This window comes from Plutella xylostella, chromosome 23 (genome assembly GCF_932276165.1).
Source record: "Plutella xylostella chromosome 23, ilPluXylo3.1, whole genome shotgun sequence".
Lineage (NCBI taxonomy): Eukaryota > Metazoa > Arthropoda > Insecta > Lepidoptera > Plutellidae > Plutella > Plutella xylostella.
In genome coordinates, this window is record NC_064003.1 from 2,401,630 (window position 1) to 2,419,301 (window position 17,672).

General features: G+C 38.6%; 2 protein-coding genes across 4 annotated transcripts; both read right to left on the reverse strand.

The window, feature by feature from the left end:
* Nucleotides 1-53: 53 nt before the first annotated feature.
* LOC105386095 lies at nt 54-3,120 on the reverse strand. Of its 2 annotated transcripts, none has more exons than XM_048629567.1 (5): nt 3,007-3,120; nt 2,660-2,716; nt 2,288-2,437; nt 774-1,004; nt 54-221 (listed from the first exon to the last, which is right to left on the reverse strand). In XM_048629567.1, exons 1-5 carry the CDS (start codon nt 3,049-3,051, stop codon nt 123-125), a joined length of 582 nt encoding a protein of 193 aa, XP_048485524.1. In that variant the 5' UTR covers nt 3,052-3,120; the 3' UTR covers nt 54-122. The 2 variants fall into 2 exon arrangements, with proteins under 2 accessions (XP_048485524.1, XP_048485525.1); XM_048629568.1 differs by having other exon boundaries at nt 54-209; nt 3,007-3,115.
* A 4,252-nt stretch (nt 3,121-7,372) lies between these two features.
* On the reverse strand, nt 7,373-11,673 carry LOC105386094. Of its 2 annotated transcripts, none has more exons than XM_048629570.1 (6): nt 11,524-11,673; nt 11,370-11,423; nt 10,832-10,918; nt 10,323-10,433; nt 9,674-9,796; nt 7,373-7,543 (listed from the first exon to the last, which is right to left on the reverse strand). In XM_048629570.1, exons 1-6 carry the CDS (start codon nt 11,563-11,565, stop codon nt 7,502-7,504), a joined length of 459 nt encoding a protein of 152 aa, XP_048485527.1. In that variant the 5' UTR covers nt 11,566-11,673; the 3' UTR covers nt 7,373-7,501. The 2 variants fall into 2 exon arrangements, with proteins under 2 accessions (XP_048485527.1, XP_048485526.1); XM_048629569.1 differs by lacking the exon at nt 9,674-9,796 and adding an exon at nt 8,528-8,650 and having other exon boundaries at nt 11,524-11,672.
* Between the last annotated feature and the right edge of the window lie 5,999 nt (nt 11,674-17,672).

Below are 17,672 nucleotides of genomic sequence, written 5' to 3' on the forward strand. Positions count from 1 at the left end.
ATATTGCCTTCATCTGAAATTGAAGTAGAAAAACAAAAAAGAAAACAAGTAAGTATATTTACATCATGTACTCCTGGTAAAAATCAACGAAAACAATAGTCTTTGGTACAAAATATCAATCATTACTGGTTGAAGAAGGGCTTGCATTCTTCAAAATGAGTCTTGAGGGCGGAGCAGCCTTCGACTTCTTCCTCCCATTTCGGACAGTTCTGGAAAAAAAACTTATATAATATAAAAAAATAAAATTGAATATCACAAGAACTGAACAAGTTTTTAATTCAATCATCTTTCGGGATCATACTGGTAAGATTACCCATGGTGGAGGGATATGAGTGACCAGGCCTATTTGGCACAATATCTCTAGAAACAACCTATTAATTATCACAGGATTTTTATCTTGATTGTCCGCCTATGATGATCATCATCAACAGCCCGAAATGGTCTTCTACTGGTCATAGGAGCGCCACAACACTATTTCTAAGGTAAACCTTAAGACTGTTAGTGTTATATCCACCCACCACCTGTCTAAGGTCGTCAGTCCAGTACTGCACCTTTCAGCATACACTTGCCCGAGGTGATCGACTAACTTAAAACTAAACAAAAGAAAGTAGGTAACAAACAGCTACCGTACTACTAATTTAAGTGACACATTAGCGATAAAAAAATCCATATAAGCAGAATCGCTTGCCATCACATCTGTCAGATCCATACAATTTACATGAGAATTGACAAACAAGCCATTTTCGGTGGTGGTAACTCCACAGAACACTTACAGTCAACAGAGTAGTGCTGATGCAGTGCAGCATGCGTTGCGGGAGACAGATGAAGGGGGGTCCGGGGAGCTCCTCCTTGGCACAGTTCTCCTTGGCCTTCTCCGCGGCGTCCTTGAACTCGGGGTTTTCGTCGACAAGCTGGTCAATGAACGCGGCCACCGCCTCGAAGTCTATGGTCTCGTCGTCCTTCATTAGGTTGTTCTTTTTTAACATGCAGACCTCTTTGGTGCACTGGGAATTAGAAAAAGGTTTTTGATACAAATCTATGTTTCGATACATTGGAAATTTGTATCTCAGCGTAAAGAGAGTATGGATCTATAGAAGAGATATAAAAAACATACACACATAACATACTGACGAATTAAGTTTTTTCCCTACTTGTGCATGTAGTTTAGACTGATAAAATTAATCAAAATAGGTTCAAGATATTACATACATATACCTACTTGAGTGGATGAATATCAAACTGCCATATGTCCACCTACCCGAAAAATTGACTTTTTGATTCGGTCGTGTTCTCCGTTAAAATGTCTTTTGCCTATGCCCTTCAAGTTCCAATAAGTGCAAGGCATCCATGAGAAAAAAGCCGTTAAAAAAGTAAGTTTTTTTCAAATCCTTTTAAGTCTAACCGTTTCGCATTACAAATTTTCACAAGTCCATTCCGGCCAATCACAGAGCGTAATTTTTTCAACATGGCGTCAGTCTTGGTGAGAATTTCGAGGTTGTGGTGTGTGCTCCCAGTGTTATAACGAATATGAATGAAAATGTTGAGGAAATTGTGATTGTGGACCCTGATAAAGCCCGGAAAAGGAACAGATTGAAGAGTATAGCAAAAAACGACAGAAAACTATGTCGAAGTAAGTTTAAAACCCCTTTTTTCCAACCCACGTGTCAATCACAAAGCATTTTCGTAGTAAACACAGGGCCGTATAGGGTAGAATATAATACGGTAGGTAGGTACTTTTCTACCGATAAATTTTGGTTGATTAATTTCATTGTATTTAATAGAATATAGACTATATTAGTCTTACTGAGTCCGGCCCATGATATTAGTATTTTTCATACAACTATAAGTCCTTATGACTCATATCAAAACAGCATATGTCTTGTATGGGCATATCAAACTGCTATAAGTCCAAACTGTTTATTAACTTTTACGCCTTTCTATGAGTGTTATAATGGATTTGTTTATTAAAATACATTCTTAAGGTCACAAGTCAACTGATTAAATCACGGGGCAAGTTCTATAACCATTAAATAATAGAGAAATCAAAAACCTCCATTTCCCAAATTTTGCGTGGACGTGACATATGGCAGTTTGATATTCATCCACTCACTTAATATTCATAAATTAACGAGTCTTTTTTCGGATCAAGATCATAAAACTTTGTCGTGAATGATAGCTATTTTTTTCTGTTTGGTGTGGTGTAAATCATCCCGAGTGCACATAAGAGCAAATGCCGAGATCATGATCACCTGAATAATAGTGGTTATGATGCCAATGAAGTACTCACATCAGGACGCGGAGGTCTGGCCGGGGGCCCGCCAGCCGGGGGGCCCGCCGGGGGGGCCGGGGGGCCCTCCCCGCGCCGCTCGAAGCCGCACGACGCGAAGTCTTCGTCCTTGAAGATCTGGGGCATCTTGCAGCAGGTGTGCGGCGCCACCTGGGAGCGGGAAAATCGAGCTATAAATAGGTACATCAGCTTGTAGAATCTAGTGACTACTATGTATTAGATTTTTTGACTCATTTCAGTTAGAGAAATTGAACTTTTTTAGATACATATTTTGTGAGCTTATGGCCAATCTACATTTATAATAATTGCAGCTGAACAGAAACTGATGTACTTAGTTGGTAAATATTTAATAATATATGTATACAAACTTACCCTGACTGGAGGTGGTCCCCTGCATTGTGGGGGCGGCTCTTGGCATAGAACCTTCACCTGAAAATAATAAATTTTGAAAATTTCATGACAGTGAGTGGTTTAATAATGTGTAGGTAAAATGTACCCCTTATGTTTTTCGTTAAAAAAAGACTAAATAGATTATGAAACAAGATTTTTTATTTGCTACAACTGTTCTAATATGGACTACCACCATACCTTAGAATAGAACCAATCAGAGTTGATGCAACAAGTTACAGCTGAAAACCAATCAAACTCATAGTCCAAGTGATGTCACTTTTCATTTTAATCCTTGAACTAAAAATAAACAATTCTTTTTTCAAACTCACCTGCACAAAAGCAAACAAAACGACAAACAATCCTGTCCTGATCATGATAGTTCCGTGTGAGGGTGGAAACTGACTCCAAGCCGTGAGTTCACGTCGTTTTATACCCAACAATGGCCGACCATGGCCATTGTCAGCACGGGAAGTGACCAAGGCGCCCGACACCATACGACGATTAGGAAAATGAATTTTACTAACAACCGTTTAATCGGTGGTTTAACTGTTGAAATTATGTAAATAAATTGTGTAAAATGGGTGTTAGTTTTTTGAAGACTGATGGTTTTTATAGCGGAGGGACTTTTTTTGCCTGCGATTTACTTGTCTACATATTGGAACTGTCATGAACACCGAGTAGTCCGCGTTGTTCTATGGTCAAGCTCATCTTCTCCGTTTCGTATCCGAGATAAACATGAAAGCGGATCTAGGGTCTGTCGACGAATTAAAAGAATTAGCCAGTCAGAATCAAGTGTTCCTTGACTAAGTACTTCTCTAACGAGAAGGTCAGTATAGCGTTAGTTGCTGACTGCCGAGGATGCGCCGAAAGTATTTAATTCTACAAAAGTTTACTACTTTTGCTGTTCGATATATAATGTCACTGAATCTTTTCCATTGCTCGTGAGTGTAAATTACGGTTTATATGCCTTTCGTGAACTCCTTCATCATCATGAATACTAGTTATTGTTTTCATGGTATTTTGGTAATAAAAAAATGTATGATTATGTATTTTGTTAGGGCCAGTTTAAGTGAGTTATCTAGGACTTCCGTGCAGATTTTTCTAATCAAACATGCGACATTGTCGTTCGTAATTAGACATAATTGTGCAATTGTCACCGTTTATTATTTTGTATGCATGTTAAATGTATTCAACGCAGTTAATTTTCACTGGTGCTTCGAGATTACATTATTCTGCGAATTATGTTAGCCGTTTATGGTTACGCTAAGGTTAAATATGTATAAAAAGACCTGCTGAATTTTAGTTCCAACGCTACTGGTTATTTCAGCGATGCACTTACGTAGCTACTTTCTGAAATTAAGTTCTAGGGATCGATGGATGTCGATTATCGTAGCTTGATCTTGTCTCAAACAACACATAACTACGTCTAAAACTGATAATTTCTCACATTATTTTATTTTGAAATGGTAGTATTCTATATTGAACCAGTTTCCGATTTTCATCATAATGTGATGACTTAGGAGACGAGCACTTATCCCACAGTTACATCAAGCGTTAAGGATAATTAAGTAATAATTATTGCATGTGATCACTATGAACAAACCATTGTTTATATTTTTTCCTTTATTTTATCTGCAGTAATAAATGCAATGTTTGCAAAGCGGTAAATACTTGTACAAACTTCGCATGAAATAATTACTATATGGTGTAACGATTAGTATTAGCGGTTTTACTAACGTCCCGAATTTGAATCCCATCTAAAAAAAGGGCTATTGCCCGACTACCGATACTGGTCGATTCATAATTATCATCAATCTGTCATGGTCCACTAGTAAAGGAAGGCATTTTATCCCAAGAAATGCTCTTTACTATTTCTACTTATTTTGCCTTCCTAGGCCTTCCTCATCCAGCCACTCCCGGCTACCTGTCTTAGGTCGTCATCGGTTCATCGGCAACAGGCCTGAAGGTGCCCCACGCCACGATACGCTTGCCTGTTCATGGTCTCCAGAACTTATTTATTTAAGCGTTACTTGTCGGCTGATGGAGAATATCTCAGTCATAAGTCATACTCACTTCAACTTTGAAGGTATTTCTTAGTACCTATCTAAGATCTTGCATTTAAGTAATTCATAATAAACTAGGTTCTAAAACGCTTCACATATCGTAGAGTTCATTAGATACCTATCTGTAGCTAGGCTAGGTAGGTATTCTGTCCAGATTTTTTTTCCTTATTTCAGCAAGGGGTGTGTCCTGCGTGCAATGTATCTTACGTTACGAGGTATAATCATTGTTTCCGTTCAGCATACGTGATAAATGTGACAATGACAATATATGTATTTTGATTATAGACCGCATAAAACGTCAACTTTATGAAAAATTACAGGAACCACATTTTAAATTTTTGTACTAAATGCGTCAGTACCAATGAAATACGAATATTTGGCAATAAGTCCGCCCCCTATTAGTTAAGAACACGACACACCCGGAAATAGTCGCCACAATTTTAGTTACGAAACGTATAAATTGTCATAGAGACCGGATGGGGCGGATTGCCCAAAATTGTAAGGCGATTGCTAACGTTCTCTAAACATGCATAGTAACATACTGGTTATCCATGGAAATATGGATCAAATGAAGTCACTTTAGACTAAGAAAAAGCCGCCAACTTTTGCCAAATCATGAAAAAACTAATGAACTTTTCATCATTATTGCAATGGTAAAGTGTGTTTCTCTATGATATTAGATATCAGGCATCATGGAACGGTCACCACCCCAATACAAACAAACAGTGGACTGTAAACTACAGTTTGTTGTTCACGAGTTCTAGGAAATAAAGTATGATTGGATTGCAATGTTATTTATACGATTGCAATCATCCGCTATGCTGATTATTAAATACCATTGAAAATGGTCTGAAATAGAACAAATCCTTACTATAAATTGCAGATTGGTTTCCTCGTCTAATTAGTATAATAGAGTATTCAATTATTTTATTAGACGCGATGATGGCGTAGTAAATGCAAACATCGTTAGGAATGGATTATTATGAACACTGTGGCGTAAACGTGACTGAAATAGGGATCTGACGTGTTTGTAGAGACGTCTAGATTCTAGATATAAGTAAAGGGATATAGGGCACCCACTTATTTGTAAAAGCAGTTCATGGTGTCGAGATGGTAACGATGTTCTATTATAAAGTAAATAACGAATATTTATTATTAACTACTTACTTAAATTAAATTCTGTTAAATTACATATATCTGTTGTAAAACATATATCTCTGTACAAAAATTGTGTAATTATTGTATAATTTTGCGAACTTTGTCTAACTCTGCTCTTCAGGATATGAAATATAGATTTTCAGGCGATATTACAAGTAGTTGACGATTTATAACTATGCTCAATTTAAAATGATTTGAATGCAATCTTGAATAAAATCACACAATAATAATGAGGATGATTCACATAGGTGTGAGATTGTTATGTTCAGGTGTATTCTGGAAATTAAGCCTTCTGTGTTGGCTTTAAGAATAAAAATCGAACTGCTGTACATGGCTACCTATTGTGTACTTTTGTTTTTATGCAGGACAGAAGCATTATGGGGAATTACCTCTAATAGAGGGTTGTGTGAAAAACACCAACTTATAGGTACTATGTGATAATTTGCAGATATATACTTAATTTCAAGTTAATTCATAATCGTCTTTCTAACAGCCTTTTTTTAAATATATAAGGTTTCTTGAGAGGAGACAAAGAACATGCGTGTAGCGTGGGACGCCTCTCGGCTCCATACGCGACGGCTATACTTACATTATACAGTAGTGTTTAGACGAGAAAATGGGAGCACATAGCGTTGCGGCCCTCTTTAAGATGCTGACTACATGGTACGGTTGACTTAGGTACTTACATTTGTACAAAATAACTCCCTAATTAATAAAATGATCATGATCAGCCACTTTTCAAGAGGCTTGCAAGCGGCATCATGATTCTTGATACTCGAAGATCGAATCTTTGTGTCAGACATAATATTAAAATTCGAGTAACACGATGACGCTTGCACGGCTCTTGTAAAATGACCATTGGTTGTATGAATGAGAGTTTGTTTAGTTAACGCAACGCCTACCACAAAACTCAGAGAAGTAAATGTGATTGTTCGGATGTACTCAAGGAGATGCGTCACACGGTCAGTGATTAGTGTCACCCGCTGACACGGCGCGCACCTTGAACTACGCACGCGTCTCGATGCGGTCATTGCGACCAAATACTTACTGTGTTCACAATCATCTTTGTCTGTTTTTCATCCCAGATACAAAATTTTAGATTCTGATTCTGAAGGGTTTAACAACAGTCGATTGTCCCGCGATTAAGTGACGTATCGTTCTATTGGCGGGACAATCGACTGTTGATAAACGTTCAGAATATGTCAATTTAAAATCTGACATTAAAAAACTTTACTTGTAATTAATGGATAAATTTTATTCGTACCTCGTACAACAGAATGCTCAGTGTGGATTTTGTTACATAACGTTAACTACGATAGGGTCACTGTATTATTAAATGTACATAAGCCTATATACTTACCTACATAGTAATAGGGGTTAATCTCTAGGTAGGTTTCTGAATCATGTCTTAGGTAGTTAATTATACTTATTTCACTTATTTCAAATGACTGAAACCTGAAACTAATGATAGATATAACGATAAAAACATATTTATTTATATTTTAGTGAGACTATATAAGTACATAGAATTTTGTATTATTAATTCCGCTTTGTACACTTAATAATGAGATTATAATTTACACAATGAGTAAAGAGGGCTCCTTCATTTCTTATGAGAACACTTCCAAGCTTCTTCGGGACATTTCTGAAAGTGAAAGAAAATATCCTAGATTAGGTTTGAGTTGAAAACCTTCGAAATCATTTAAAATTATAATGGAGAGAGACAATAAAATATAAAGGAAATTTTAGAAAAGACCTATGGGAAGATCTGTTGGATAAATACGCTACAAATGGGTTGGGACTAATATTATGTATTAACATTGTCGAAAAGATATAGGTATGATACATTAGTTCAAGCCGTGAGTATAGATAAATTATATTATTTATATTGCTGATATATCTGCAACTGTATATAAAGAAGTGGATGTGAGGAGTTACTGCGAACACCTTGTTACCTTGAGCATGGTGATGTGAGTGAGCGCGATGCAAAGCTTTTATCACGTCTTGATGTGTGATATGTTGTGTTTTGTCACGTCTTGATGTGTACGTCTTGCGCCCCATGCTAGCCGTATTGGAGGTGGATGTGAGGAGTCACTGAACACCCTGTATTACCTTGAGCATGGTGATGCTGGTGACTGAACCGCCTTCTCCGCCGCCTCCGACCAGCCCTGCAGGTGCATGTGAGGAGTTACTGAACACCCTGTACTACCTTGAGCATGGCGATGTCGGTGCACGTGAAGGCGTCGTAGGCGCGGCACGGGTAGTCCAGCCCTGGAGGTGGCTGTGAGGAGTTACTGAACACCTTGTATTACCTTAACCATGCGATGTGAGTGCATGAGCGCGATGCAAAACTTTAGTCACGTCTCGATGTGTGCGTCTTGCGCGCCGTGATAGCCCTTCTGGAGGTGGATGTGAAGAGTTACTGAACACCCTGTATTACCTTGAACACCCTGTATTACCTTGAACACCCTGTATTACCTTGAGCATGGTGATGTGAGTGAGCGCGATGCAAAACTTTTGTCACATCTTGATGTGTGCGTCTTGCGCCCCGTGCTACCCCTTCTTGAGGTAGATGTGAGGAGTTACTAAAATATGAACACCCTGTATCACCTTGAGCACCCTGTATTACCTTGAGCATGGCGATGCCGGTGCAGGTGAAGGCGTCGTAGGCGCGGCACGGATGGTCCAAGTACTGCCGTAGCTCGCGCTCTACGCAGTCGCGCACCGCCTTCTCCGCCGCCTCCGACCAGCCCTAGAGGATGTGAGGAGTTACTGAACACCCTATATAACCTTGAACATCCTGTATTACCTTGAGCACCCTGTATTACCTTGAGCATGGCGATGCCGGTGCACGTGAAGGCGTCGTAGGCGCGGCACGGGTAGTCCAGCCCTAGCCCCGTAGCACAGGTCGCTATTAAGACGTACCAGAGTTCTCCGTCGCGCTCGCTCTTGAGTCTGATCGATGTGAGTGAGCGCGATGCAAAACTCTTTTCACGTCTCAAATGCGCCCTGTACTAGCTAGCTGTAGTTATTACCTTGAGCATGGCGATGCCGGTGCACGTGATGGCGTCGTAGGCGCGGCACGGGTAGTCCAGCCCTGAAGGTAGATGTGAGGAGTTACTGAACACCCTGTATTACCTTGCCTTGCGCCTAGCTCTCTTCAATCGTGTCGGTCAATCCGCCCCATTGGCTTATGAGAGTGACGGAACAGAGAGTGCTCCTGTGTATTGCGGACGCACTTGGGCACTATAATTTAGTCTCCGATGGCTGATCTTAAATGAGATTGGCCGTCGTGGTCGAAATTCAACTAGGAGGTTATTACTATTATTATTACCTTGAGCATGGCGATGCTACTGAACACCCTGTATTACCTCGAGCACCCTGTATTACCTTGAGCATGGCGATGCCGGTGCACGTGAAGGCGTCGTAGGCGCGCCAACGAGTACTCCAGCCTTGCAGGTTCATGTGAGGAGTTACTGAACACCCTGTATCACCTTGAGCATGGCGATGTCATTGAGCTCGATGTAAAGCTTCTATCACGTCTTCATGTGTGCATCTTGAGCCCTATGCTACCCCTTAGCTTTGCTAGCCTGGGGGTAGATGTGATGAGTTACTAATAGATGAACACCCTGTATTACCTTGAGCATGGCGAAGTCAGTGAGCGCGATGTAAAGCTTTTATCATGTATTCATTCATGTGTGCGTCCTGACCCCTGTGCTAGCCCTTAGCTTTGCTAGCCTGGAGGTATTGTGATGAGTTACTAATAGATGAACACCTTGAGCATGGCGATGCCGGTGCAAGTGAAGGCGTCGTAGGCGCGGCACGGGTGCGCCAGGTACTGCCGCAGATCGCGGTCCACGCAGTCGCGGACTGCCTTCTCCGCCGCTTCCGACCAGCCCTGGAGGCGGATGTGAGGAGAAGTTTCAAGAAGCGTTGCGGGATAGTTATTTTGCGTTACTTTAGATTGAATAAATTAAATGGATAATTATTTAGAGGAAAGGTTTCTAAGCGAAATATTTCTGTAACTACGAGTAAATAAACAATGCAGTGGCAAAAATTTATTCATCATCATCAAAAAATAATCATCCACTGCTGGACATAGGCCTCTCCCAAGGAGTGCCACAATTCTCGGTCCTCGGTCTTCCTCATCCAACCACTGCCTAAGATCGTCAGTCCAGTGGGCAGGAGGGCGTCCCACGCTGCAAAGAGTATTTAACAAAAATAAAGGCTGTGGCTGGATAAATATTGCGTACTTTCTTATGAAATTTCATATATTAACCAAACCTATCTACACTTAATGCATCTCAATGGAAGCCCATAGGAATCCTGTTGATCAGAAGCTTCGCCACTGATACTAGCTAAGCAAATATTTTCAGTAATTTTCTTAACATTTTGCACACCGTTTTGAAATAATTCGTAGGTACCTGGTGTTCCTCGGCCCAGCGTCGCAGGTGGCTCCTGTAGGCCTCCTTGTCCAGCGTCTGCTTGTCCACCAGGAAGCCAGACTTCTCGAACACGCACTGGATGTCGTTGCACTGTGGGTTGATGATGAGGTTAGTTGGTTTGATATAGGCCTGGTTTATAGTCGTATGTATGTACAGATTTTGATATACATATACGAGTAGAGTAAACAGGTTACTGAATCTTCGTCGACAACTTCTTAGTTACTTGTATGGATTGAAGGATTAAACAAATGATTCAAATGTTTCAGTATGATATTTTTTTTAGCGTGTCGATGACTAACACCAGACTGACTATACTAACGCTGAGGGTTTGTCACCGTGGTGAGCATTAAACAGTATTACACAACACACACACAGATATAATAAGAATAGAATAATTATAGGTACATAGTTTTTACTGTGTCAGATTCTAAAGCTAAGAAACAACGGATAAGAATTGTACGTTGATAGGTAAGAATAACAATATTTACAGGTCCCTGCAGCTTGGGGCTGGAGCAGGCGGCGAGGTGCTCGGGGTCGCCCAGGTCCGGGATGTCGCAGCACGCCGACAGCGGCTTCTGTAAAAGAATAATAAGGAATAATATCCAGTAGGAATACATCATACCTTAGACCGTATACAGAAAGAAAGCTGGTTACAAGAAGTCAGTCTACTCTCCTTTTGCAAACCAGCGCTGATACGCTGTTATCAGCACTGATTCGGAAATATTATGAAACTGACAGGTCTGCGCAGGTTACCAACTTTAGCCAACTTTCTTTCTTGCCAAGGTTCTAACATAAGCCATAACGTTTTGTTATTTTACATGACATTTTGATTGCAGTTCTTAAAATGTCGTTACTCTGCCCAAAATAAAGGTTTTCTTATCCTGAACCTGGACACAAATTTTATTAAATGACAATTATAAACTGACGAATATTTCAAGCGACGATTAATGTTATGCCATTATACTGAAACTTTGAAATGAATGAAAATACGAAAGAATTAAATGTGTTAGTAAAATTACTACGTACCAAACTAGCTCCCTTTTTCCTCAACTCTTCAAGGAACAAGTTGCCGTGTGTTAACTGAAAATACGATGTAAATTGTTGGATAAAACGTGAAAGATACATTAATATATTTCAGCGATATACGGATTATTTTTTCAATTATATTAATGTAACTTACAGAAACACACAGTAACAAAAACAACACACACGAATTATACATATCGAGAAGAAAGCGGGAGCAGACACTACAAATCACTGAATTAATAACTAAGGTAATGAAAATAAACACAGGAAAAAAACAAGTTGTTTATTAATAAATTGATAAGGCATTTCTTCGTAAACGTTATCTACGAGTCAACAAGTCATTGCGCTGATTCTTCCTTCAGTTATTTATGTGCCGTTTGAACTCTTGCAAGATCTTGCATCTTTAAAAAAATATAAAACTCTATTTGGTTGATGTTACTAGGACAATTATACATCTACGTTTACGGTTTACAGTTCTCTGAAAAATCTACTATATCTTGCATTAACCTGTAAATCTAGGTTAAGGGCGGCTTGCGTGACTTCCTATTTAAAGATATTTTAATTGAACAGAAACAAATGCCGTCAAAATTTCACTGACACTGTCACTAAGTGACACTTGACACTACACAAAAAATAACAATGCCAAGATCTGTACAACATAAGAATTGAATTGATTTCTCCCTCTTCTGCAACTCCTCTGTCCTCTCCATATCCCCTCTAGTTCTGTTCTCCTATGAAAGCGTTGCGTTAGCATACCTACAGATGTTGGAATTTCATTTCAGTTTGTGATAAAACTCAAAGTAAGTATGAGTGGAAAAAGTGGCTCACCAATATCAAGCAATACCATGAATGAAGGAATACATCGCGAGGAAACCTACATATCTAGATTAAGCACATCTTGATATGTAAACACACCAACCCTCAGTGGACCAGCGTGGTGGGAAATGGTCCAAAATTAGGAATTGTAATGGTACTAGGTATAGGTACGACATGCTTCAATGCCGCCTTTTTTGACAGATACAATGCCACTAAACGTATTTAGCGGCGCTAAACAGCCAATTTTTGGTATTTAACTTTGACACTTCGATAAACGTATTTAAGAACAAAATTTTTGCTCTGCAAGACGTTAATTGCATTTAACAACTTAAATGTGTTTATTTTACCCTTAAACACAATTATCATACGTTACGCAAGCCACCCTAAATCTATTCCTTTCGCGCTTTGACAGTACCTATAGGTACAGTTAAAAAGTGACATGCCTTGACTACTTTAGACATGGTGTAGTCAGAAAATATTTATACAACATGCAGCCATTGGCTCGACGTTACAGTAGACTTCTCTCAAAGGCGCCATCTACAGAAAACGCCACAAACTGGCTGTTTGTCTGCCTCTGCTGTCTGTTGGCAATCCGCCTACGTTGCTGATAACTTTACGAGTACCTCTATTATAGCCTTCACTAGAGAGAGATACCCACAACTCTTTAAAGCCTCATGTTTAACAGAAAGATGGCGTTATTACACCTATACCATACCTACAGGTTATTTTACACTTCAATAACAATAATGGTTTTTTTAAGTGAACATTTTGTCTCAGTGACCTATTTGATAAAATAATAAGGAATAAAGTTAAAATTTCTATTCCAAGTTTAGCTATAAGTCCCACGGCTGCCACGGTGTATTTTTGCTGCTGTTACGTAAATCAATTTAGTTATCTATCACCATAGACAGATTGCATTATAATAACCCCAAGTCATCCCTCAATCACATTATAACGATTGATTCCACCAACTCAAACGTTTCCTTGGAAAATATGTCGCTCATAGAATATTCACACATAATAAAAAGGGTAAGACAAATCAAATTAGACGGCGATGTGCTCATCCGAATAGCTTTATGTGCGGACCAATAGCCGTTGTCGAGTGATCGTCGGCGACAATCTTACGCTGAGTAGGGTTGTGGCACACCAATAGGAAATTAATTTAGGAAACCAGGTTTAGCTGTCATATCGTATGACGCCTTTTGATTTGAGGACTTTGGATCACTGCACTATGTCCCATCATCATCAGCCATCAAATAGTCTACTGTTGTACTGACAAAATGCTCTCTGTGCGCCACGACACTTTGTCTTCGACATTCCTCAGACCACTTCCTGCAACTAGTCTGGTCTTCATTTGAAGCATCCCTCGGTGTATTTACTTGTTTGTGGTCTCCATAGTTCAACCCCAACATATCCGTGTTAATTGCGGAACGTTTAATAATATATTCCTCTTGGTGTGCCCCTTTGAGAAGAGGACTCATGTCAATTGCGTGGTTTATAGCTCATAAACGTCCCCATTACTGATTCGAATAAGTGGTCACAGATTATATTATAGTAGAGAGCCAGTGACGCGGATCGCTTCAACTACTTACACAGATTATAATGGTACTCGTTACTCTATTAGTTTACTTACAGACATACGTCATTATTAGCCAATCATCGGTCATTGCAGTATAGGTATACGGTAGATTTAATTAACTCCATTTTTTACCTTACTTTTTTAAATACATAAATATACCGAACTATATCGATATTGATAATAGAATAATTTATTCACGAGAATTTAAATAAAATTTAACACAAAACTTATAACTAGATAAAATTAAATATGCACTACTAACTAACTAAATTATTAAACTAAGTAGGTAAATATAATCAAAAAACGCTAAGAATTAAAATAATATTTATGTATCTGAAACTGAAAGCTAAAACTGACCTATTGGGGGCGGTCCGGTATATGACTGGTGCATGTCCCCAAAATGCACGCCGCATTGCCTCTCTGGACGGCAAGGGAGAGCCTAGCCTAGCTAGCTATACAACATGTACAACTTTAACTTAAGGATAATTTTATGAAAGTATGTAGGTACTTCTGATAACTCAAACTACTTTTGCAACAAATTATACCTATATGTACTATGCCAAGGTGCAAACATTTATTTATAACATTGTATAGAAATAAACAAAGATATCGTCCACCCCATCGCTTTCTTTGTAAGTATCTGTTACTCAAAGTTTTATTGAACTTTTATGACCGCTTTAACATTCTTTAAATTTAAATGCGGGAGATATCGATGCTACTAGTTTCTATTTGGTGATACCTCGGTGCTTTTGCCACTAAACTATCGACATTTGTACACTTACCTAGATAAATATTAATTATAATTATAAAATCCATACTTACACCTAGAGACAGTTTTTAAATTGAAGGGCTGAGCTGTGTTTAATGAAATTTCGCTCAAACAAACTAGCATTATTTTAAGCCACATAGGTACAAACATACAAATACACATATAGTGAAATCAGCCTTGGTTAGACAAGACAACAAAAAAATAAATAGAAACAAACAGAATCAGGAGCTAATTTGCATTTTAGCGTCATTAAGTAGTTAGTGACTTTAATGAGATATCCGTTCTAGTTTTAATGAAGGGAAACCCATTAAATAGTCGTAAAATAAAATTCTAAACACGACTTCAGTACATCTAACTGGCACGAGAGCCTCCCCGAGTGACTTATCTGGGGGGTCAATCTACATGACGAAAAACGAAGTTTCCGAGCGTTGCTGCGCGAGCCAGGACTCTATCTCGTTGCATTTTTATTTTATTTTAAATAAGGATCACCAGCAGTTAACACAACAGACATACTTTCAACAGAAATTTTTTCATAATATTTCGTTGTGAAACCATTAAAGGCGTAATTTAATACATTTTAGTACGTTCAATGCAACGATATCGATCTACCAATTGCATCTCTCACCTTCGTAATTTGTCTAGCCACTTTACCTTATACACGTGTCTAACATGGTGTACGTATTTTAAAAACAATAAAAATCCGTTTAAATTATTTATCAAATCAATACAATTTGTGCTTCACTAAATCGAAAGGGTCAACCATGAGAATAATTTTCAACAAAGATACTTTATAATAGATACTCTATTTATAAATAAGAATATCTATTCCCTCTAGTTGCGTAATTCATACAACAAACATTTCAACAGATTTGATCAAGGCATAAAATAGGAGTCGGGATGTCTATCTAGTTAGCAAATAGCTTACACTATCTATGTCAATGATTGCTTTACTTAATTGGTGTAGGTTTTGAGTTGTGGTTGAATTCATAGTTTTTTCCTGCAAACAAGTTAGGAAATCTATTAAAAGCTTAAAAAACTATAATAATATATAATTATAGCCTCTGCCACTCATTTGCTTTTATGATTTATAGTTACATAGTATTGTACACTTCTTAGCGAGTCTTAACGAGCTGGTGTATAGTTGGTCACCGTTGTGAAAGGATTAGTCAGAATAGCGAAGCAGTCGATGACTGCCCAGGGTACATCGGACGTACAACTAATAAAGTACAGTTGAAACATGACTCAGGAGGCTCTTTTCATGCATCCCTATAGTATAAAAATCACACTCATCGTCAAAATTCAATTAACGAATGACTTCATAAACTTTTTCGGCACGATAAGTCGATGCCTTATCTCCTTCTTAGCTGGTAGAGTGTTTATCCAGCACCTATGCCGAACCATCCCACTGTGGCCCAAGATAAAACACTTGAAATGGTGTCCCGACCGCCCCTGCACCTGACTCAATAGAGAACAAAGCCATTATCTCATATTTTTCCACAAAAGCCAGGCCGGCGGTGACATAGCTTAGGACTAGAGGATAAAGAAAAAGATGGAAGAGGAATAGCATCATTTATTTTTAACCGACTTCAAAATAGGAGGAGGTTCTCGGAGTTGCGTGTCGTAGGATCATTTGACAAATAGATTTTTTGTGAAATTACTTGGGATATTGCAAAAACATGGATAAACTAAATAATGGTGATACATGTTTCATTTTATCTAGGCACCAGCAGTTTACGCTAAGTGAAACATTCCGCTTAGCTTTTGCGACATTGTGCACCTAACATTCACTTCCTCGCTTTGCTCATCGTCGCAGCAATCTTTAGGTTGACAATAGTTACCTTCGTCTAATTATTCGGGTTTTCGCAATTATTTCCCAAGGATTTTCGCGAAAACTCGAGTTACCAAATGTTCCTACTACATAATGACAACTACTACACCGATATATATTATATAAAAAATAAACAAATAAAAAAATATTAACAGATTTCAAAAAGTAAGAGAGGTCGTAATCCTACAGAGGCTACAGATATACTCTTAGAAAACATCAGATCTCTCTTCTCCCGCTACTCCTATTCCGATTGACAGACGGTGTGCAAACAATGCGGTGTGATTAGACGGAGATGTGCCGGCGCCCACGTCCGCGCTCTATGTCCCGTCCTATGTCCATACGCCGTCTCCGCCGAGACGCGACCTTCGAGATTCTTATAATATCGATCTAAGAACCTCTGATGGTAAGGTGCATTGGGGAAGGCCTATTTACTGCAGGGGAATGGGCACGTAGCCTCCTATATACCCCCAGATAGAGCAAACCTTTGTCAAACTTAAGAATAATGATAAGGGATACTAACTTTGATACTAACCAAAAGCTTTTTTTATACAAAACTAGTATACTCTACCTGAGAGGGAAAATAATACTTTTCAAAAGCCCTTAAAACTTCGATTATTATACTTTACTTACCGAAATATTTTCTACGCCTAAAATTTCTTTGATATAAATTTGAACATAGCCATAATATTCCAAATTGACTAGATGATATTGAGGTTATTTTAGTTTCTTATTGAAAAATCTCATTGCTAACTTAATTATCACACTAATGTAACGAAGTAACGAAAGCCAAATAGTTTTCAAAATGCCATCAGCTCACCTAAGCTTTACCTATACATATGCCTGCGCTTGAAATACAAAGGTTACAAATGTTTGTTACCCAATTTGCGGGGATGGCTAAATTTGGTTACAATTTGTAACAGAAACCGAACACTGGTGTCGGGTGGCCACCCGGCCCTTCGGTGCCGAAATATGGGCAAACTATGGTAGGACCTTTGGAAAACAATTTCATATTATCTACAGTTTACTGAAACTCCGTGAAATATGTAGTACCTATGCAGAGATATGATTATTTTTCCATATAATTCACAAGTTTTTGCATTTTATAGGCCTAATGAAAACTCATTGAGTTAAAAACATAGGATTAAAATAAGAACAATCACAAGTTATAGGGCGACCTCGGGTCAACGCAACTCAGCGCAACGCATCAATGGGGCCTCACGCTTACGCATTAAAGATGCAGCTTTACCATAGTAATTGACTGTTCTTATTTTTTATTCAGTATTTTGTGTAAATCTTTATTAAAGCCAATGA

Coding starts and splice junctions, on each gene's coding strand:
- LOC105386095 (XM_048629567.1), bottom strand. CDS start 3,051: ATGATCAGGACAGGATTGTTTGTCGTTTTGTTTGCTTTTGTGCAG. Junction 2,438..2,659: donor GGGGACCACCTCCAGTCAGG/GTAAGTTTGTAT, acceptor TCCCGCTCCCAG/GTGGCGCCGCACACCTGCTG. Junction 1,005..2,287: donor CCAGACCTCCGCGTCCTGAT/GTGAGTACTTCA, acceptor TCTAATTCCCAG/TGCACCAAAGAGGTCTGCAT.
- LOC105386094 (XM_048629570.1), bottom strand. CDS start 11,565: ATGTATAATTCGTGTGTGTTGTTTTTGTTACTGTGTGTTTCT. Junction 10,919..11,369: donor GGAAAAAGGGAGCTAGTTTG/GTACGTAGTAAT, acceptor ATTCTTTTACAG/AAGCCGCTGTCGGCGTGCTG. Junction 7,544..9,673: donor CCGGCATCGCCATGCTCAAG/GTGTTCATCTAT, acceptor TTTCACTTTCAG/AAATGTCCCGAAGAAGCTTG.